Source organism: Numida meleagris, chromosome 25 (genome assembly GCF_002078875.1).
Source record: "Numida meleagris isolate 19003 breed g44 Domestic line chromosome 25, NumMel1.0, whole genome shotgun sequence".
NCBI lineage: Eukaryota > Metazoa > Chordata > Aves > Galliformes > Numididae > Numida > Numida meleagris.
In genome coordinates, this window is record NC_034433.1 from 121485 (window position 1) to 144024 (window position 22540).

The 22540-nt window shown below is 41.2% G+C and overlaps 1 protein-coding gene across 20 annotated transcripts; it reads right to left on the bottom strand.

The window, feature by feature from the left end:
• Window positions 2644-22512, bottom strand: SLC26A8 (solute carrier family 26 member 8). Of its 20 annotated transcripts, XM_021377001.1 has the most exons (21): window positions 21645-22234; window positions 20191-20386; window positions 17611-17750; window positions 17147-17278; window positions 16168-16343; window positions 15507-15671; window positions 14704-14853; window positions 13640-13722; window positions 13123-13270; window positions 12070-12183; window positions 10687-10764; window positions 9442-9537; window positions 8348-8454; window positions 8037-8106; window positions 7105-7197; window positions 6891-7025; window positions 6027-6380; window positions 4831-4885; window positions 4522-4700; window positions 3639-3726; window positions 3298-3437 (listed from the first exon to the last, which is right to left on the bottom strand). In XM_021377001.1, exons 1-20 carry the CDS (start codon window positions 21937-21939, stop codon window positions 3682-3684), a joined length of 2811 nt encoding a protein of 936 aa, XP_021232676.1. In that variant the 5' UTR covers window positions 21940-22234; the 3' UTR covers window positions 3298-3437; window positions 3639-3681. The 20 variants fall into 20 exon arrangements, with proteins under 20 accessions (XP_021232683.1, XP_021232682.1, XP_021232680.1 ...); XM_021377008.1 differs by lacking the exons at window positions 3639-3726; window positions 21645-22234 and adding an exon at window positions 22261-22512 and having other exon boundaries at window positions 2644-3437; XM_021377007.1 differs by lacking the exons at window positions 3639-3726; window positions 21645-22234 and adding an exon at window positions 22261-22512 and having other exon boundaries at window positions 2644-3437; window positions 20191-20443.

The window sequence follows — 22540 nt, forward strand, 5'->3', positions numbered from 1 at the left end:
TTAGAATCAGAGAAGAATTAAATACTAACACTTAGTTAATAATGATCACAAAAAGCACTTAATGTGTTGGCTGCTGGGGAATTTTTTGCTGTGAGCACAGACCCAATTTCGGTCATAAAGATGTTGATGTATTTCCCTTAGAACTTCTGCCACTCCTGTCAACAACTCTGTTTAACACCATGCCAGTTCCCACAGTTCCCGTAGAGCTGCCACAAACACACCCCATACCCCCGGCACAGGATGGGACTGCCGCCCCACGCAGCCACGGCTCTGGTCTTGCTGGATGCCGGCAGAGGGAGCGCGACCCATCCTATCCTCACTGCTCGGGCAGGCACTGCAAAGTGCACCCTTGGCATCAGATTAGAAGTACTTTCAGGGGAAGGTGGGTACCTCTGTGTGCGATTTTGGAAGACATAAAAATCCTGTGTGAACTCTGGGGATGACATGTTCGATTCATCTGTCTGCTCCCCTGCAAAGAGTTCTAAGAGAGAAACGACATTACAAAAGATGGTAGTCATGCAATGTGGAGAAGGATACGCTCACTCCCAGATTTCAGCCTTCCACAACCACTGAGCTAGAAGTAACATTGAGCTGAAGACCTCAAGCACGATCGAGCCCACTGCTAGCATCCAACAGCAACCATATAGGAAAGTTCTTTCTTAGAAGAAGTCAAAATATAAACAGACCACAAACACTGCTGGAGCTCAGTGTATTGGGAGCCTGTTCCTTAGTGGGATCTATTGGTCCTAACGGTGCATGCTCACACCTCCTGTGTCCACTGCTGTGTGTCACACGTCAGTGGCCTTGGCCCTCATAAGGGGTGCTGAGCCAGCCCTAGGTCCAAATACAGTCACCTTTCCACAGCCAGCCTCATTTTTAAAGCAGAATGAATGCCACCAAACTATGCCCATACATAACCAGTTTATCTGGTCCTTCCTCATAGCTCCTGTGCAGTGTGACACACTGCAGCATGTTGCCTAAGAACTGCTCCTGCCACGCTCTGTGCAACTCCTGAGGTTTCTCTACTGCTTTGTTTTCTGCAGACATGTCAAAGGAATATGTCAATAAAATGCCATCAGGGCTGGCAGGTTGCATACACTTTGCATTTTGTGTGGTGATATTCTGGGATCTGCATCCTCTAATTCAGTGCAATGGGAAAGCTGCCTGGGATTCTGCAGCATGCCCTTCTAGGAAAACGTCATGGGAAGGGCATTAAAAAGCTGCTGTCTGCACAAAACAGCTGTAGTTGTTGCAACTATGTCAGGTGAGAACATCAAACTGCCTCCAAACACACTATTGCAGACAGGCCTTTGAACTCTGACTTTAGAGGTACAGGTGGAGGCCTTGGCCATAAAGTACGTGTTCTGTCACTTCACAGCCTGTGTCCAGGGATTTGTGCTTGGTGAATCACAGAAGCACTCTGTATGCATGCAGGAGCTGAGTTATGGCACTGTACAGCTAAAGGAAAATGATCAGCTTTGTCTGAACTTCCTCTCAGCAAAGTATTTGTTTTGCAAGAATACTCATAATTTGAAAGCTAACATGCTGACGTCTGAGTTGTCCTCTGGTGTTCCACTCTGCAGAGTCATGTGGTAGGAAGGAAAGACTCCAAACTCTGCCGAGTAAGCCAACAAAAAAAATCAAGTCTGCAGCTTGTAGTGGAGACTTTCCATGGTGCCAACAGCTACAAATGCCATTTCACCTTAAATCAAGGCTGCTGTAGCAGAGCCAACAGAATCTGGAAATGAGGGCTATGCTTTTCATGAGTTTTGTATTACTCTGTTTTGAACAGAGCTGAGAGGAGCTTGGCATGAAGCCACTGTTCAAAACAATGTAGGGAAGCACATGTGGTTTGAGAATTACTCAATACCATTTGAGCTTTCAGTTTTTCCTATCTTTCAATCCAAAAGGTATGAGGGTTCCAGCACTCAGTTTCCTCTACAGTAAGTAACTTGGCACAGTTCACCACAATCCTTTACCACTGCAGATCATGCATGCAGAACTGCAGCTTCCCTTGAGAAACCCCATGGAAGCTGAAAGTTAAATGAAAAAAAAAAAAAAAAAAGGATGAAAAGAACTCTCTCTGGAATATATTACAGATAGTCTAATATTAATTTTCCTATTAGCCATTGTATCATTGATGAAGTTTAGCAGCTATGAGCAGCAGATTTCAGAGGAACCACCTTGCTTTCATTCCACACCAAGAAACCACATGATGCCCAGCAGCAGAAGTTAGAGCTGTTCACATAGGAAGAAATTTAGCCCACAGCATAGGATCTGTATATAAAGGGGATCCATCATTTACATACCAGTTTTGCACTAAAAGGGAGTCTGATTGGTATACAGACACAATGCTGTCCACTCATCTGAAATTAATTTTACCTGTGACTCTCCACAATGGGCACTCTGTGTCATGGAATAAATAAGGGCATGGCAGTGTTTTGTGACATACATTGCTGATATAGTTAAATGCTGCTGCTGTCAGTACAACCCTACATCAGACTGATGCAGAAAATACAAGTAAGCTGAATTTTTTTCCCCAAGCATTATCTATATATTAGTCTACAATTTTTCTGGCTCTTCAGAACAAAATAAATACATTTCTCCGTTCTTTACCATTTCAGTAAGAGACTACAAAGAAAATGTAATTAAAAAAATTGTTTACTGGGATTTAGTTCTGGTAAATTAAACAGAAAAAATATTCAAAGAACTGACATCATGTTATGTTAGTGCTGACGATATCAACTTCCGCAATTTGTTGAACAGTAATAAGAAAATGCTTTTCTTTGAAGTTCACATCACTCTACACACTCTGAAGATAATGAATCTGCCTGTACGTAATCTGTTCAGAGACAGCAGATGAGTTTTATTTACTCCCAATCAATAAATACATAAGTGCTAAGCTGCAGCATTTAAACTAACTTCTAAATAATTTCAGAAAAGAAACACAAATCATTTGCCAGAATTCACCAAAACTAGGAATTATCTTGTGCATTGCTGAGAGTATCATATCTACTTGAAAATAATTATCTAGATGTTCCTTTTTGATAAGAACCACGAAATTACTGTAGGCATTAGTCAAGCTGTCTATTTTAAAAACTCTGGAACAGGAAAAAAAAAAAAAAAAAAGAGCATCAAATACTGATAAGAATGATCAGAACTGTTGCTTAACTGTAGCTTTCTTCCTTCTACTGAAATCCCAATTCCCCAGTAGTTGCAATTCAGACGTTGCTGTTATGCTTCCATTCCTTGTCCCACACAGGGTCCTGGAAATTCAATTGAAGGGATGGAATTTCAAACTGCTGGGGAGAGCTTGACTCTGCTGCATTCTGGGCTGAGCATGAGTTATCTGATATTAGCTCTTCACGCAGTAGTTTGCTGTTAGGCTTCTTTGCAGACAAAAAGCCTCCATTCTTCTCCATAAGCAAATTTATTTCCTGAAATGCACACAAACATTATTGTAGGCCAAGGGTGGCCAGCCTGCTGAGCCAGTCATGTTCCCATGCCAAGGCAATATCATGTAAGCACCCAGATGGGCACACTGTCATGGGAGCACAGGGCAGGTCAGATACCCAGCTGCCAAGGAAATGAGCTGGCAGGGCTGACATCACCCAATGCTGCGGGACCCTTCTACATACCCAGCCTGGCCTTGTCTCAGTGCACACTCCTTGGGAACGACTGTCACCTCCTGCATGGAAGCAGCTCACAATCTGCCCTCCACGTGCACTAAAGGGAAGGTGGTGAGTATGAACTGTCACCTTCATTCTGTGAAGGCTTTTCTATGGGGAACAGTATCAGGAAGGTCAATATCCTCGTGTTACACTATTCTGTACAGTGCTAAGGTAAGAGAGGTAAACAAGCAGAACACAAGAAACCTGTTTCCTACCAATCTCGAGAGTTTTTTCCTTTATTCTGTCCTTGTGCAGCCTGGCGGCATGCAGAGGAGGATTACCTAAGGTTGGGCTCTTTCCCAAGGAGGGGCAATTAATGGAATCTTCTATGCAGAAGAAGAGCTTTTCCTGAAACTTGCAACTGCCTACCCTGTTCAAACTTGGCAGAGACATCTAGTGAGCTTAAAAATGATTGCAGAGGATGACAGACAGAAAGATGATGTGCACAAGCTTCAATTTGTTGGGAAATCAAGCCAGTGCTGTCCTTCACTTCTCCAATCTGCCCCAAGAGACCTGGTGCAGTAGCCTCTGGAAATAAAAAACTTGGAACTTCAGCTTTGCCCTGGCAGAGTCCTTGCCCTGTGGGAGAAATGGAAACTGTCTAAAATGCAACAGCAATTCCCTACTGCAAAACTCTGCTGGATTCCTCTCCAGCATGCTGTCTGCACACAAGGTTGTCTTTCCCCAGGCAGGGACAACAGGACTCTGTCCATTGCAAACAGCCAAATAACTGGAAAATTCACAAGAACACCTGCTCTGCCCTATTTCCTCAACCACATCACAAGACCTTTAGGTTACTGACAGAATAATTTAACAACAGGAATGCTTAAGTGTAAGCTAAATATTCTACCATCTCATCTTCAGCTTGTAGCTTTTCAGCATGCTCTTTTGCAGTAAGTTCTATCTCATCTGGCTTTTGATGCTTCGCCAAAGCAGCCAGCAGAGCATCGTGAAGAGTAAGAAAGAACTTCTCTTTGGTGACGCAGCTGTCGAAGAACTCATTCTTCTCAAAGGCTTCTATCACAGAGGCTATAAAAAATGTGAGACAATAAACAAAGCAGCAAAAGTCACACCAAGCAGTATGGCTATAACACTTCACTGAAGTTTAAAACTTATCCCCAACAATAGGTCAATATTAATAAGCAAATTCGATACTCACAGTGACAGCCAGCTATAAGGACTGTAATGCCGATATTGAAAAACATATGGAAGATCTGCAGAAAGAATTCCGTATCAGCATTAGAACAATTTTGCTTTATACAAGTGCACTAGAAGTTCAAACATAAATGGGAAAAGAAGAACTCCTTTGTATGATTTATCTCTGAAGAAAGTCCTTATTCCAGAGTCTCAAACCAAGCTTCTTTGTTCAGAACTAAATAGCCAAACTACCAAAATCTTCATGAATGCTGACTCAAGAAGCTGGGCAGGTCACAGCCAGACCCCATGCTGACCCCCCTACAGGGCAGTATGCAGCACAGTGTTATCTCTTCACTTAAACAAAAGGTTCTCATAGGTACAGGCTAACTTGAAACATTTCTACATACACAGGTGCCATGCTCATATATAAACAACTTCAAAAAAAAAAAAAAAAAAGCAGTAAAACTCATTATTTCAGAGAATCACAGAACTTCAGAATATGAAGCTAGAAGGAATCTGGAAAGACTTATATCCTTTTCCAATGGGGAGGTCATTTAATATGCAGCAAATAAATCTTTAAGGAGATCAGCTCAGTCCACAGTTATTCCCAACAGGCATTAGATTAAAGAGAAATCTTTGAAGACAAACTACAGACTTTGAGGGAGTTGAATAAGAATCCATCTGTATCTGTCTGAGAAGCACAGCTACATGAAATTTATTTTTGCTACACATATATCTCCACTGGCTAGAATCCCCACTCAAAGACAGAAACTTCAAGACATACATCAAAGAAAAAGGATACTTAGGCAGTCAGCAATAAAAATAAAATAAATCTTAGAGAAGACAGGAGGCAGTTTTACAACTGACACTTCTAAAAAAAGAGGATTTTTTAAAGTGTCCAGCTAGAAGAAAAAAATAAACAGACAAAATGGAAAGAGCAAATTAGACCTTTTTATGAATATGATTTTAGTTTACATTATTTTTGGACTGGTGATATTGGATGACAGGTTTTAGCTTGTCCTTTGTGTTGATAACAAGGCTTCTGTTTTTGAAAAAGTGTCTTTATGGGAAGCTGTTAATTTCTGAAAATAGTGTACTTGTATGGGTCAACTGGAAGATATCTAGATGGCCATGTAGCAGGGCACTGTGGGCTAACAAGAAACATATGATACTGGGTAAACCTTAGGTTTCACATTTACACACAGTTAGGTTGTTTACCTGTCGTAGTAAGTCTGAACCTTGCAAATCCACAAACTGGACCATGCTGAAGTCCAAAATAATGGTGTGAACTGGACCTGGCAAATGCACTGTCTGTTCTTCCTGATACAACTGTGCTGAGGAATTAGCAGCTGCAGAGCCCGGTAAAACACCAGCTTGTTTCCCTTCATCCTTATCCATTTCAGGCTTAAGTCGTGTGCCTGGAGATGCAGACTGTGCATTAGCTGCTCCCAGCAAGAGCATCCCAGAGTTTTGTCTGACTCTGTACTTTGACCAGTGTACCGACTTAACTGAAGATGACGTGGAAGTACCGTCTACCTGACGTGACTTCACCAGTTTCTCTGTATATGGTACCTAAAATGGAAAATGGAGAGGAGTACATCAGTGGTTAGAAGAAGTAGGCCCAGGGGGTGGATTTTTTTTTGTGGTAAATAAGCGCTGTAAATCGCATCTCTCTTCTCTCATGGTAAAAACACATCTGGCATAACACTAAATAGAGCACATTGCCACAAGAGCATGCAAAGCAGCAGGTGACTTAGGCAAGCTTCAGATGTGGTTAGCAGAGTGCCTTCAGCTACCGACTGGTACCAGTGGTACCTCATTTCCACACTGAGGGTATGTGGAATATTTCTACTGCTGGTTAATTCACCCAGTAAACTGAGCTCCTATTGCTCTATCACATACAGCACGTATGAAGAAAAACAATGGTACTACTTCCTTTTTTTCAACAGTAAATATATATATATGCTATACATAAACATTTACAGCCTTTTAAGGTCTAGCAAGTTAAGAACACTGTCCTTAGTGACAGAAAAATAGGCACCTCAAATAGATATATTAGATAAATATACTTCTAAAGCTGACCTGAGGTGGTGGTGGAGGTGGATCACAGACACAAGAGCATTTAAAATCTCTGCTTTCCACTGAAGTGTCAGACAGACTAGCTGAAACTAAAGCCCTCATTTCATTTGGATTTAGAGGCACTGTTTTCATGTCCATCTGAAAGACAAAAGCAGTTTTATTACAGGGATAATACTAGCTTTTAGAAATTTCATCTAGCTAAAAAAGTGGCATTTACCTTGTGTAACAAGTAATTTTTGAAGTTATTCATATTTGCAAAAGAAATGGAAGAACAGCACTGAAAGATTTTGACACCATCAATCTCCATTGCCTTCAAAACAAAAGTTGGATCTATGAGAACCATACTTAGTAGGAGCTGTTTTTCCCCACCTAACCCTATATGCAGTAGACTGCAAGGTGATATTCTAAGGACAAAGTAACATTGTTGACTACACTGCATGCTGGTAGCAGCACAGGCAGCATGGACCTAATAATGTAGTCATCTGGAAAAGCTGGTCAGTTCCTCCTGTTGTTAAAAAGACCTCCAGCAGATCTATCACTGATGACAGTTGGCTGGTATAATATCAAACCAGCCAAATTAGATAGCTTTATATTATATATAATGCTCTTTACAGAAAACATACATTATACCACCCTTGTCCTCATTTGATTTCTGCAAATCCATCAGCGTAGCATTGGGAACGTACCCAGGTGGCAAAGACGAAGCTCTTTACTATTGTATTACCCAATTTTGTATGGTTTAGTCTTATCAACATTGCATCACAAAGGCCTGTGCCCTACTTAATATCCCATCACTGTAAGAATCAGCGATTCAGTCTAGCACACAGTTACTGAAAATGTGTTGTGCGGATATAATCAGACTGAGAAAAGCAGGTCAGCATAAATCGCCAAATAGCTCCGGAAATGTCAGCAACGTGGCTTCCACCACCGGGACAGCACTGATTGATGCAGGGAGCTCCACAGGCCTCTAGGGGCCCAAGCAGGCTGAACGGGGTGTCTGAATCACTTCACACTACAGATATTTAAGCATTCTTCACTTTGAAAGTTTTGAACCAACTGAACTGAGTCTGAATGGTCACTCCCAGCCATTTAAGGGAAGAAGCTTGATTACAGAGAGAGGTGGAACATTTGTTTTTTGTTTCCTCTTACGGCTCTGCAGACAGATAAACTTCCATAAATATTCGTGTTTGGAACTTGTCCCAGCTCCATCATCTTCATTCTGAAACAAGATGTTTATTACATTTTCACACAAAGCAGAGAAAAAAAAACTTACATTCCCAAAAGCTTGATCTCCATTTCTAAACAAGTTACTGGTTTGGGATAGTTATAGACAGAATCCAGAATGACCTGACCGAAGTGTTTACAAGTATGAAACTACTTTCACATTGTTGCATGTACACCTATCTCTAAAACATCAGCTCTAAGAAGAATGAATATTTTGCTTGAGGAGTTACAAGTACCTGTGTGACCTGATGCTGATTATGAAGAATGCAATTGCCAGGGCGATCACTAAACCAATATCAAGACCAAGACGAAGCACTACAGCAAAAGTTCCAAGCCAAATAGCCTTTGATCAAGAGACAAAGAGCATATTAGCTGTGAAAATATACAATATGACCTCCAACTCAGCCCCAGTATTTGCAAATTGCAGAGATTTAAAAAAAAAAAAAAGAGCTAGAAATGGTAATAGTTGAAAAGCCCAGCTGGCATCTTTAGGCCACTCAGTCCTGAAAATAGTCACAAGGAAAGATCACAGGAAAAAAGTGCAGGAACTCAAAACACATAACTCAGCTTCAGTTATTGACAAGACTTCTCACTTTCCTTTGCCCTGAATTTGCAGATATACAGGGGCTATACACATACCTCCACGATTCTGGCCTGCCCTAAAAGAACAAGGGAAATATCCAGGTGTGGTTGAAAAAAAGGTGCTGAGAACTTCCCTCCTGGCAAGCACTTCATTGTTGAAGCTAAAAAAACTGCATGGAGAACCCCAGATAAAGACCTGGTCTTTTCTAAAAGCATTTCTGATGCTGAAACCCTCAGCCCAGACAGAAAGGAGCGATTTCTGATACGGTCAGCTGTATTACATCACATTCAGCAAATGACAGAAGCAGGCCTGGTAGATGTGTTTTTATCTTTCTATGATCGAGTTCAATGTCAGCTAAGCCTTCACAGTCCTTAGATCCCAGGAACTACAAACCTGATGTTCAGGTCAAATCTCCTTTTTTTTCTTTTTTAACAGGGCTTCACTTATTAGGAGAAAGCACATCATACCGAGGCCTTCCTCTTTATCCTGAACAAGAATTAACAAACTCCCAGCTGACAGCAAGACACCTGCTTCTCAGGGGCTCTGTGTAACAGCAATAATGATTGGTTCACCCCCTACAGAATAACTAATTGATTTGAAGAAATTTCAATACAGTTCTTTCAGTGGGTATTTCAAAGGATCCCTTTTCTAAGAGAATGGCCACTTCTTTGCCTTGCTCTCCCAAAACATGTATTTCTACCTTTAAACCATCTTCCAGTTACTAGGTGGTTTTTTTCTGCCACTTACTAAATGATACTTATCCTTTCTCCACAGGGTAGGAATGTCCAGAATTTTTTCAAGAAAAGGTAGCATGTTAAATACCACAATAGCAGCCAGCACACTCTGTGAAAATAAGAAAAAAATGCATGTTATTTATTGCATCTGAGATTTATTGCACCCACAGCATGATAAGGAACAGATATCCAGGACAAACTGCTTAAAATTTAGATCTTATTTCTGTAACTTTTATAAGTAGGTATAACAGTTCTCCTCAGGTCTGCAAACCAACGTATCTTATTTGATTTCACAATTACTTCTGCCAGTGCAACTGGACTTCCTCTTGAAATGCTGCTTGTAGTTTCCATTACAGAGCTCTTCAGTGAATCCCTATGTCTCCTGCAGCACTAAGAGAAATGACAACACTATCTACAGAATTGAGTTGCTGTTTCAAAGAATGGTTTCAATTAGCATGGGCAGTTCATTGCCAGATTTGGGAAGCTGCTTGACACCATTTACTGAAACAGTCCTCCTTAGCAACAAAAAAGAAGACTGAAGGGAAGTAGATGGTTAAATTCTGCCTCATCAGCTAGTCTTGGGAAAGTGATTAATTCTCCCACCTTACAAAGAAGCCAGGAAAATATCAGGAAGTAATGCCAGAGGTTCCCTAAGAAAATTTTCAGGAAAAAAAAAAAAGCCTAGATGAAATTTTAAGAGAGAAGTGAAATACTGAGTATTCAGAGCAACCTGCAGCAACAAAATGTTTACAGCCACATTAGTTTGGGAGTGCATATGATTTTAAAATAAATACCAAGCTAGAATCAGAGATACTAAACCCAAATTTCAATTTTGAATATTTTGTTTACCCCCTTACACTAAAGATTTTGAAACATCCACCCTGTAACTACTTACACAGATGCAAGACAGGAACTCATGAATGTGTTATACAGTTGTGTAAAACCTTAAAAAATGGGAGACCAAACGTGAAATACAACATTTAAATCACAGATCTTGGCAGTAAAATTTCAGTTCACTTCTAGCCAAGGAATTTTAGTTTGTTCTGAACAGTCAGAGATGGGAGAGAGATGCAATACTAATTTCCTAATACTTGAACATGCTGAAATTTAGGAGAGTTTGAAGTCATTGTTTTGGTTTAGTCTTTCCCTTGAAACAATGGAATGTAGAGAAAGATACAACCCCAGCCGTTTGGGTAATCTTTGTATTATGCTTTAAACGTAAGTAGGCTGCTACCATAACTATTACATGTTCACTTACGTTAGGTATCACCTGGAAAAAGCGTCCTAGTTTCAATGCAATCACCAGCATTATAGCTGCTCCCATCAGTGCTGCTATCTGAACAGAGATACTTTATTAGAGAGGCCTTCCAGAACCAATTCCTTGTCTTTTCTAAGCAAATAGATATAATCTTTATAGCACCACCTAATAGGAAAAGTAACCAGGGGACAAAGTTCACAGGTGTGTTGTAATCAGTGACACGAATTTTAGAACGCTCAAGTCAAAAGTCTTTTGTAGATGTAAATTTGGCCTAAATGGGCCATTCTTATGCACAACAACATGGGATTTTGATTTGATAATTTAATTTGAAAAACAAGATACTTCTCTTGCAAGTCAGCCTTAGAAATGTAATCTGAAATCTGGGAAGAAAACTCTTAACTCCAGTGTGGTGTTAGAAAGCGGCATTCCTTTATTCCTCACGATACACACTGGGCGACTTGACAAACAAGCGCGCTCTCTCAGAGTTCAGGTTCCACGTTTGAACAGGTAAGACATAAATATGTAGTACATTGGCATACATATTCATTCTTTTTCAAGGAATTATTAATATATGCTAATGTCCCTTTGGACGTGCTCAGTGGTATCCAGGGTGGTCGAGTGCCCACCTACTTCCCCATTTTCCACCATCAGCTTCATCACTGAGCCCTTTGACTAACTTTCAGCTGCTTTTTCCCAATTTGGAAAATTTCCATTGCTTACTGGGCCACAATGAGCAACTTTTAAAACAATATATGTAGAATCTGAGGAAGATGTCCTTTCACCTACTGGGTGCAAAAGATAAAAATATTCTATTATGTTCCCAGTGCAAAATTATTGAGGAAAACAAGACTGTTCACTCACTAAAGTTGAAAGTTTTAGAACTACCACTCATGGATTCCTTTTGATAAACTAATATGTTAGTTCTTAAACTAATGTACTAATCCCTATTGCTAGACAAACCAACCTACACCAGGAACAAATGTTTTATTAAAACAAATTACTTCTGTGATGCGGTGAAGCATGTACAAATATTCAGATAAGAAGTATGTTAAAATCTCCCTATAAATAAATAAATAAATAGATTAAGGCCACAAGGTCAAGTACTCAAAAGTTAGGAAGAGGTGGCAGAATTAAGGGTGCAAAACAATTTTCAATTCTGGGCATTCTCACTAAAATACAGTTTACAATTTTATGAACCCATCTTATTCTCCCCACAGAATTCTGGCTTCCTTAAATGCACATCATGTCCTGTAAATATCATGCAATTATAATACATAACATAGAGCATACAAATTCATGTTGCATGGGAATATAGATTCTCACAAATTGTTTGGATGGAGTGTCAGCCTATACTCAGTCTAGAGTGATTTTAGCTTGGCTCACCTGGGTTCTTCCACCTGTCTTCTCTTGAATGACAGTTCCAGAAATAGCACAGCTGACAGCAAAGCCTTTGAAAAATGAGCTGCAAATATTGCAAAGCCCCACAGCTATTAGTTCCTGTAAAACAGAAACAGAAGGAAGTAGAGATAACCCAGAATTAATTACTTACCTAAATAGAAGTGGCTTAAAAAGAAGTACATCTTCTGCTCATACTTGTTGGCTGCTCAGCTCAGAAAACTTTCTGGAAACCAAAGTCTCTCATGGTTAAATGAGTTCTCTCAAAAGGCACAAAGTTTTCATAGCTGAGAATCTCATGGACCCAAAAGTCAAGTTCCTGTTTACAAAGAAATCCACAGAGAACCCCAGAGCTTCCAAGCTAACACATAGTAAATCTCAGTACACAGTATAGTAGAGCTGGGACAAGAGCTCGATGGAAAAGACATTCTCTTTATTCTTATCCCCAAAAGGCTATAGGAAGTCAGAGTGGCTTTCTTACTGGATTAATTCCTTTCTAATGAAGATTCAAAGCCCTCACAACAAGCTAAACAGAGTACTGCAAACCAGTTAGTGCTTACTTAATCTAGCACACTGGAAACTAACAGCTTTAGCTTAAAAGGCTCTCAGAACAGTCACTCTAGGGTGACAACCCATTCATTGAGTTGATAGACACATACAGAGAATACATACACATACAGCTGCTCTGGCCATTTACAATTGCAGCTATTATATTTGTGTGCTGTTATAAAGTCTCACAGATTCAGGAAAGCAATGGCCCTCAAGGATCAGTAGCAGCAATGGGTATGTGGTGGCAGGGAGGTCAGCCCAACCCCTAGAGCTACACTAAGGCCTCTTGGTCAAAGGTGGACATATTTTGGCCTTCACATATAGATAACATCTGTCCTTCCATAGAGAAGGATAACAAGTTGCTACAAAACAATCAGCTGTCATCACTCATTCTATCCTTGCATTTCTACCACTACCAGGAAACTAGCAGCTTTACTAGTCTGAACTCAGCTTGCTTCTTGGGCTAAGAAGTACATGTAGCTTTGTTCTCACCTGACTGCTGGAAATGCTGTAGTTGTGAAGCGAAGCATACTTCTCTCCAATAAAAACAAGAAGGAAGCAGCTTACAGTAGCAAGGGAGAAAGCATGCAATATGATCTTGCTCAGGTTTGATAAATCTGGCAGTGTAGGAGGTAGAAACCTACAGGATCAGAGAACAGAAAAGCTTAAAACTGCTCTGGGCTCTGTGCACAGTCTATACCATACCCAGGACCAACATCAGAGGCATCACCTACCACCCCACAGGAGATGCCCTCAATCTGTAAGAGTTTGCTTCCACCTTACGATAAACACAAATTCCTTCCTCTGTGTGCTAACAATACCTGAATCTAATAAAGAAAACTGCAGTTTAAATTATGCTCTGAAATGAGGATGCAAGTGAATCCCTTGAAGAGTTATTCCTGTATCTGTGCTTCCTGGTAAAAATCAGCCTGTCAGATTTCAAGAACAGACTGAAACATCTCTTTCATATCTCAAAAGTATAACCTCATCAACAGCATAGATAACTAACCTCTGAGGAATCATACTGACCACAGCACTACTAGATTCAGCATGAAGATGAATATGATTAGCAATAATGGTGGCTGTGATGATCTGGGAAAGAAAACAAGAATACCATAGATTATAGAGCATTTGCGCCTGGAATTGCACACAGCAAATCTAAGGATAGTTACTCATGCAGGAGTATTTAGAGGACTTAAGCACAGATTTTATTCAGTGTATAAACATTGCAGCATTCTGAAGTAATGTATTTTTGTGGGGTTTTGCAAGTATATTATACAAGTATTTCCCAGCCCTTTGCTAACGTCTACAGTGCAGTAACATCTGACATATTCTATGCATAATGTGGACTTTTTTTCTTATTCCAATTTTCTTATTCCAACTTGTTGTCTGTATTATTGTGCTTTGCCACAGCTTTTGTCCCACAGGCCCTTATTAGACAAGTGGCAAATGGCTTCAACTCCGGTGTCAGCAAGGTGGGCCTCTGCGTAGCTTATTCTTAGAAAAAGAAGCTATAATCTTTTAGATTCCTAGATTGTCTGTAAAAGTCAGAATTTTCATGGAATGGAAAAAGTTTTGATTTTAAAAAAAAAGTCATCTCTTCCATTTTCTAGGAAAGAGAAACATCAGGAGAAAAAACAGCAACAAATGATACTGAATTTACAGCAAGACCTGCTTTTGAATGTAACAAAATTGAATACCCTCTTCCTACAATTCCAGATCAAAAAAAAGCATAATTGAATCAGAACTCTGAACCTTCAAGTCCACAGTTCTAATACCATCTCTAATAAAGATAAAAAAAAAAAAAATCAGAGTCTGGAACATGGTGGTTTCATCTCTATATGCTGCTGTTTATTCATGTAGCAATTCACTGTGATTGGTGGCCGTGGCCTTTTGTAAGCAGATACCTTATTTTCACAGTAGCAGTGGAAAAACTAGGAAGTTTGCTGGTGAAAGACACCTCAAAAATCAATGACAAAGGCTACTGATGGTATTCAGATCCAGAACACCATCTCAGACAGGTAATTCCTGAACTGTTAGTTCAAATATCACAATAGCATTGAGAACACTTACCAAGAGAAGTTCCATAGGAAATGCGATAGGACTACGTATATAAGTTATCCTGATAGTTTTACTGATTTGTAGTATGGCCATGCTAAGCAAAAATAGCAGTATGCTGGTGGCGTTAGACCTTGGGAGAGCCAGGAAATAATAAAATACATTCTGAAAAGGAATTATCATAGAGAGGATCAGAGGCAGATACTGCCACTATTTTTACATTCTAGAAGATTGACACATGTTGCCCTGACACTTGAACTTATCCTTTACAGCTACAACAGTATTTTCAGTGGGTAGAAGAAAGATGCTAAGAGCAAAACATTATTTAAAATGGTGTGTTGAGAAACACTCCCACAAATAACTCAGATCTAGTACAATCACTCTTCTCTCCTCTGCACCACCTTTCTCTCTAGTTGTCTGGCTTTTCATAAGAAAATTAGGAAGACTTATTTTTAACTTATCTTTACCAAGGGTCTGCTGCTTCCTTGTCAGATACGTCAAAGACACTGTGTGCCCAATAGTTTGCCCACAATGATCCACAGAGGAAAAACGTACCTTTCTCTAACTTTTGCTCCATTATGATTACAGACATGCTGAAAATGATAAAGCTATGGAAGTAAATAAAAATACTCCCTTTTCCTCTTGCACATCACACAAAAGTCTGTTTGTCATCCATGACAACAGAAAGGCAAAGTAAACAACAGCTGAGACTTACAGAAATATCCCTTAGCAACTGACATATTGAAATTGCCTTCAATTTTTGTTACTGTTCTTTTGTTTCTCCCACAAGAAGTGTGCATTTTTTTTGTTTTACTCACACAGAAAATGTCTCGAGAGCCCTTATGGAAGTCAAGCATGACATCAAAGATAAAAGTGAACTGTGATACAATGACAAGCAATGCTGCTGCAGAGAGGTAAGCATCAATGAGAGCCTTTGGCATATATGCTGTTACAGACTTCAGGCAGAAGCAGCCTAGCAGCAACTGTATGGAACAAAGAAGTGAGATGCAATCTAATTATCTATGTCTAACCTGCCTTTCTTGTTTCCATATTAGAAGAGCATGACTTTTCACTGCCACGCACGATGGATAGTTATTTGAACAAGCAATATTCATTATGCACAATTAAGCAGGATGCTGCCAAACTAAAATAGGAGCACTTTGCATCAACTGTGTGCAGTTATGCAGGACTACCTAAGGGTCTACATGTTGGAGAATTGGTCAGTATAAAAGACAAAAGTAATTTACTTCACACACTGATATATTAATCATGGACCCATAAATCTGAACCTATCACATATTTTTCAGACATCATGAGAGGAAGAGGCAGACCGTCATGTTCCATTTTGTACAACGTACGTATTCAAATGTGCTAAGCTTAGAATTTGTAAGAACATGCAAGCGGTCTCACTTCTTAAATTTGTACAAAGATACACATAAGGATACATCAGTAAGGATATAACAGAGATTCATCTTCTACCTGAATTATGCCAGTCATAAACGTTATTGACGCAGTGAGTGTCAAGGCCTCCATGTAACCTTTCAAAAGTGTAGGGTCTGAAAAATTGACCAGTGAACTATTAAAGGACAATGTTTCGTTGAGATCAAGGGACTTGAGAATATTTTTCACCACCAGATTTAGGATGCTGAATGAGCCTGGAACCAATAGAACAGAGTAATGTAACTGCACGAGGTGCTGCAACAAGGATTTTTTTTTAAAACTACACATCCATCTCTATGCCCTACCATCAATCTGTGCAGTATGAGACAATTTATTTTCATTCATATATATAATCCATTTTTACTGTTTCTGAGTAAGCACCTAAAGCTTCTAAAATTCCATCTGAAAATTTCAGACTCCTACAATTTTACAAGCAAAGTCTTTGTTTGGTTAGATGGACAAAAAAAAAAATTAATGTAAAGCACTAAAATGAATGCACTACAATGAACGGCCAGAAAGTCCAAGCAGTACGGTCTGTCTGAGAAAGAATTGCCAAGTTATCTAAGAGGCCAGAGCTCCACAGATCCACTTTTATGATGATGATAAGGGCCTTCTCACATGTAAACAGAATTTTAATAATCTAGCTTCTGAACAAATTAAGAATGTAAAACCACCAACAGCTCAGTCATGGCAAGGAACTGCATGACCCCTGGAGAAAACCTAAATCTTGATTCATGGTCACGGTCTGAGAGCAAGTGGGAAGCAGCTTGCACTGGCCCTTTACTTTATGTAGGAGACACCTCCATGATGCGCCAGCCACCTCCTTTGCACCACTGTCTGTGACACAGGAGCTGTGGCAGCCCATGTCTTCAGGGATAGAGATGGAACAATGAATTGAGAATCCAGAGGTCTGGATTCTCCCCTAAATAACATCTTCACATTAGATGCTTTTTGAAGCAGCACTGAACACAATCTCTAAGTCCTATAGAAACATTTAGCAGTACAGAAGAAACCTCACCAATTGACATGTGATGAGAAGTTCCAAATACAACATACAGCATTGAGCAGCAGAATGCAGAAAGGAAGCCATTGATCACTGGTAGAGGTAACCTGGTCAGCCAAAATTCTAACAGCCCTAGAAAGCAAAAATCTAACAGATTTTGCAAGGTGGATTTTAAAGATTGTCATTTTTCTTGCAATATAGGAAAATGCTGCTGTTAGTCTATACTTATATTAGAGGCAAGTTTTTTTTAAAAAGGCTGTGTCTTGTCCTCAAAATTACACCACATAACATCTGATTATAGAATATGTTTTCTTGCAAGTATGGAAATAAATAAGTTAATGATTTAAGGAACTTGTAAATTAAAGTTCCCGCATAATCTGATGACATCTGAAGGAACAGAAAAACACACAGACTGTAGATTATGAAAAGGATGATGTACAAAAGGATGCAAGAGTGTTTTTTCTTTTCTGTCTGCCTACCTTGAGGAACCCGAACCATCCCAACATTTAGGCCTGCATGGAGGTCCTTCAAGATGCATTCTCTGAACTGATAGGAAAAAAGCCAATTCAGGACCGGGAACCTCTTGTATATGATCTTTTTGAACCCCTCCCAGGAGAACCTGAAAAGAATCAGATAAGCTAAGCTATATGCAAAGTCTCGTATGATCGCCATGTCTGCAGCCCTTTTGCATGATCTCATACTCTGCAGGAACAGAAGCCACACTGCTACTCTCAGATCTCTGCAGGCACCGTACACTGTGAACTCACAGAGCCTTCTGCAGATCCTGCTGGTGCATAACATGAGTCCTATACAGGCACCCCTGTGCCTTTGCATTCCTTTCAGATGAATTGCAAATACTTTGTGTGCCATTCATATGATACCCTCTTAGCACCAGAGCCCAGAGCACTGAATGCATCAATTACTTGACCTCATTAACACACTGCAGAAAATCAGGAAACAGCATTTTGATCCCTCCTATCCTGATCTAGAAGATAAACATGCAGCTGCTACACCTGGAGGGCAAAAGAAAGAGACAAGCCTAACCCATCCACAAAAAAGCAGTCAAACATTTCCTGTGTTACGCTTAACATGGGTATGCAAGCAGGACTTGACCTACATGATTTTTCTGCCTAGATGTCTTTGAATCAGAATTTCCAGCAGGTAAACTTTGAGTAGCCCTAAAGCCCTGTGCTCCTTCTTCCCTTTTTCAACCCCCTGCCCATAGTGGTGATCTTCTACTTACGAACCAAAGATAAGTGATGCAGTATGTGCCCAAGGCTTCTGGCAACCCTGAACAGTGGCTGGGGAGACTGAGCCCCAATTAGCATTGTAGAGAAGAGTCCCATTCAATCATTTTATTGTCTGAGGTGATTACATTCTGGGATGATCAGTGGATACAAAATAGAGAACAGAGAAAATACATGAGATAGGGAAGTGGAAAAGAAATGGGGAAAAGAGTATGAGGAAGCAAGAAAGACAAAAGTCGTAAATGGGGAGTTGAGGGAGGGAGTAAAGATTTTCTTATTAAGGAGCAAGTGCAGTGATAAAGATTCCAATAATGCCATGACTTTAAAAGCAAAATTCTCCCTTTGACCTCTGCACAAGACTTATTTTATTACACCAGGAATTTGTGAGCGGGCAGTCTTAACTCTAGATCACATATTATAATTATGCACAAATCAAGCCTTTCTGTTAAGTAATTTTGTTCCTCTGACTCCAATCTCCTTTAGCCATGGAAAAAAAACCTACTGCACAGTCAAAAGGATCTCACAATTGCAGAAATTAATCAATGACGAGTCTTCAAGATGAAATGAAAAACTACAAAGCACAGTAGTAACTCAAACTCTAGTTCCACTTGCCTACACTTATTACCAGGAAATTCCTTTACAACAGTGCCAGTAAAACAGGATCCATAGTTTTAGGCTGCGGTCACACACACTGCTGAGCTGGTGTAAGAGCTAGTTACACAAAAGAGGCAGATCTGGCTCTCCTGCACTGCTTTTCCTTCTGTGTCCTGTCCGATCTGGCAGCAGCAAGCTTTTAGATTAGTTCACCACACCTCCTGGAACCTCACCCACAGCTAGACCTGAGTCTCAAGGCCTGTCACTGCCCCAAAATAACAGTTTGAGTTTCAGTATACATTCAGAATACAAGCTGAAACAAAGCTCAGAGAAATGACGAATCAGAGATTTTTTTTATTTGCTTTCTCATGGGGACTTCGTAGTGTAGACACAGCCATAACCACTGGCAGTCCACTCCACATCCAAAGAGAGATTCATTCAGAAAACCAAAAGCATTCATGGTCAAACAAAACTAAAAGGGAAGCTGATGAAAGGGCTTCCTATTTTTGACTATATTTGCCTTGCTGGAAGAACACCAGGAATTCTCCTAAGTTTTCAACAAAGACTGCCTTCTAGTGAGCCTGCAGGGCTCCTCTGGCAGAAGATATGCCTAGGATAATGCCCAAAAGAGAATTTTGCCAAATGCGAAGATCAGGCTGTGGAAACATTAATGCTGTATAGGCAGTACCATTTGCCTCATCCATTCTCCTCAAAGGACACAGGAACATAGCTCCAAAATAATCCAAAAGCAGTTCAGCCAATCTTAGTCATACTATTATGCAACTTTCCATGTCCCAAGCTAAGAAGGAACAGAAAACAGCTTCTCGAAATTTAAGAAATGTAAGTATCAACAGGCAGAAATCAGAAAAAATGCAAGTGAAAGCTCGTGTCTGACAGCTGGGCTGAGGGAAGCACTGGAGGGGACTACAAACATTAACAACTTCTCTTTACAATGTGTATATCCCTCACACTATCATAGTCCTGCAGTGAACAAATGCTCCTGTGTATTGCTAAGCTGTGGGGTAGTGGGGTGCTAAACTGTTCTCGCATACTTTGCCGTGAGTTGCTCCAACTGGTTGTTCTGCTTCAGTTATCAATCAGCACAATTCAGCATTTTAATTACAAGCTGCAGGAAAATATTAGCATCTTTCCACATTTGGGCTTGAAAAGCTTCCCCAGCTATTTTTACACCTGTCAAATTCCTAGCATATAGCTCACCTGCCATGTAGCCATCTCTTCTTTTCAGGGATTTGAGGCTCTCCACCAAAGGCAGAAGGTACGTTTCTTTCCAGGAGTGCTTGTATGTGCTCCTCAGTCTGCATTTCTCCTTGGACTCCGTAAACTGCTGGTTGCCTCCTAGTATGGACTGTATCATTGACTAGCTCCATATTTTCTTTTTGATCACAGTGAAAAACTGAGGAATATCAAATACCAGAGATGACAATGAAAGCTCTCATTCTTGGCAGTGAGACTGGAAGAAATAGTCGAGGTGAATGAAATACCTATTAAAACCAAAACCAGTGAAAAGCATATGACATCTGTCCATCTCAACATAACTCCTGTGAAGCCAACAGTTACAGCAAGGATAAGCAAGGCTCTGGAGACTAAAATTCTTGGAAGACATGCTGCTGCTAGGATCGAGCAAACTGACTGCCAGAACACTGAGTCCTTCTGGAATTTGCCTTGATTCTACTCTGTAGGAAAGACCAGCCTGGATCCTCTCCATTATGGGATCCCCAAAGCAGGTCTGTGTTAAGGGAACAAAATACAGCCTCTCTCCATAAACCTATCACGGCTGAAAAAGAGTTCAAACTCTCTGTTTCCAGTGCTGGAAGAAAAAGGCTTAGTTTGAACTGTACAGAGAACAGCTAAATTGGAGGCCATACAATGCCACAGTTTGCAATAAAAAAATGGTATCCGATACCATTCAGGTTTTTAAATGCCCCAAACCTTTGACTCACATTCCTTAGCATTTTAACATCAGGAAGCTCTGAATTCAATCACTACTGCTCGGATTAGGTAAGATGTAAGTTCCAAAGTAAATACTGAGTAAGAAGCCCAGTGAAAGAGCAGATCCAAACCAAAGTTCTCATACTGACAGCTAGGGCAGAAAAAAAATTCAAATCCAGAGTTACCAACTGTAAGTACAGAGACTTCATATGAAAAAGGTCATGCCATGTGCAAAGGTAGATTTTAGCTACTGGCAGATAAAAGAAGGAAAATGAGAAACATGAAAAGGCAATGCAACATAAGTACCAAAGTACCAAGTACCTGCAAAAAAAAAAAAATCACTGGGATTTAAGTTTTCTCCTCATATTTTGTTTCCTGAACTGTCAGGATCCATTTGCACAGGTCTAGTGTTTTGCATCACTAAGATACGCCACTTCTGATAGAACAGCAGGGACTCTGACACCCTTGAGGCATGTCCATCAACACATACACACTCCTCAGTCATTCTAAACCACAGGAAGAGCCAGCAGCAGACAAGTCTCAGGCACAGTCCATTCCTACAGCATGGTTTCTTCCTCTTTTTAAAAAGGAGATACACAAAGGTCTTTTCAGAGAAGAGCCATTTTGTTCATACCCAGTAAAAGTTCTTGAAGCCTTTGCTGTTCGAGCACAATCACCTTTTTTCAAGGTAAGGTTACACAACAAAGAAAGTTAAAAAGAACCTTGAGTTTGCAAACTGAAGTCCAACCAGACAGGGATATAGCAGTACCAGCTCAGCTCCTCGCACTTCCACAGGCCCAGAGACCCGCAGAGGGAACAGAGCACTCCCGTAAACCCTCTGCGGTCCACAGGAGCAGCACTGCTGGTTGTGCAGCACTGCTGGCACCCTGAGGAATGCCTCGGCCTCGCTGAGGGCCCTGACAGGTCCACCTTAGCCTGCTGCCGCACGTCAGCGTTCTCATGGATTTTCATATTTTGCTTAAAGTACACCCTCAAGGTGACAAAAGCAGGCTTCATGAAAACGCCACACAAGGGCTGTGCCGCCTTAATTTTAGCCTGTGTGGGCAGAAACACCGTACAGCATCACAGTCTTCGGAGCATTGAGCGCAGCGAGCCCGCACCCGCCTCTCCCCGCTCTCGCGAGAACTCCCCCGGGCCGCTCCGCATCGCCTCCATATTGGGGCATCTTCTGCCCGCGGCGTCTTAACTCTCGCGAGAGCGGCCGGACTGAGCCACAGGGCCTCAGCGGGGAGGCGGTGCAGCTGAGCCCAGCCGAGCCCAGCCCAGCCCGAGCTGCGCCACTGGGGGCGGGCCGCGGCCTCTCCTTTCCCGTCCTACCTGCAGCAGAGTGCCTCCCCCGGCCCACCCTATCGGCCAGCCCCTCCCTCACGCTGTCCGGGGCCGGCCCGGCCCTCGCAGCGCGGGGGAGGAGAGAGACAGAAACGTGTGTGCGGGGAGGGGGGAGGCGGCGGCGATGGAGTGAGGGCGGCTGAGAGGAGGGGAGAGAGGAAGGAGCAACCGCCCCGCGCGAGGGCTCGGCTCCGGGCAGCGTGAGGCCTTGGGGAGGGGGGGGCGCGGGCGGGGCGGCGGCCAACGGTCGGTGTGAGGAGAGGGCGGT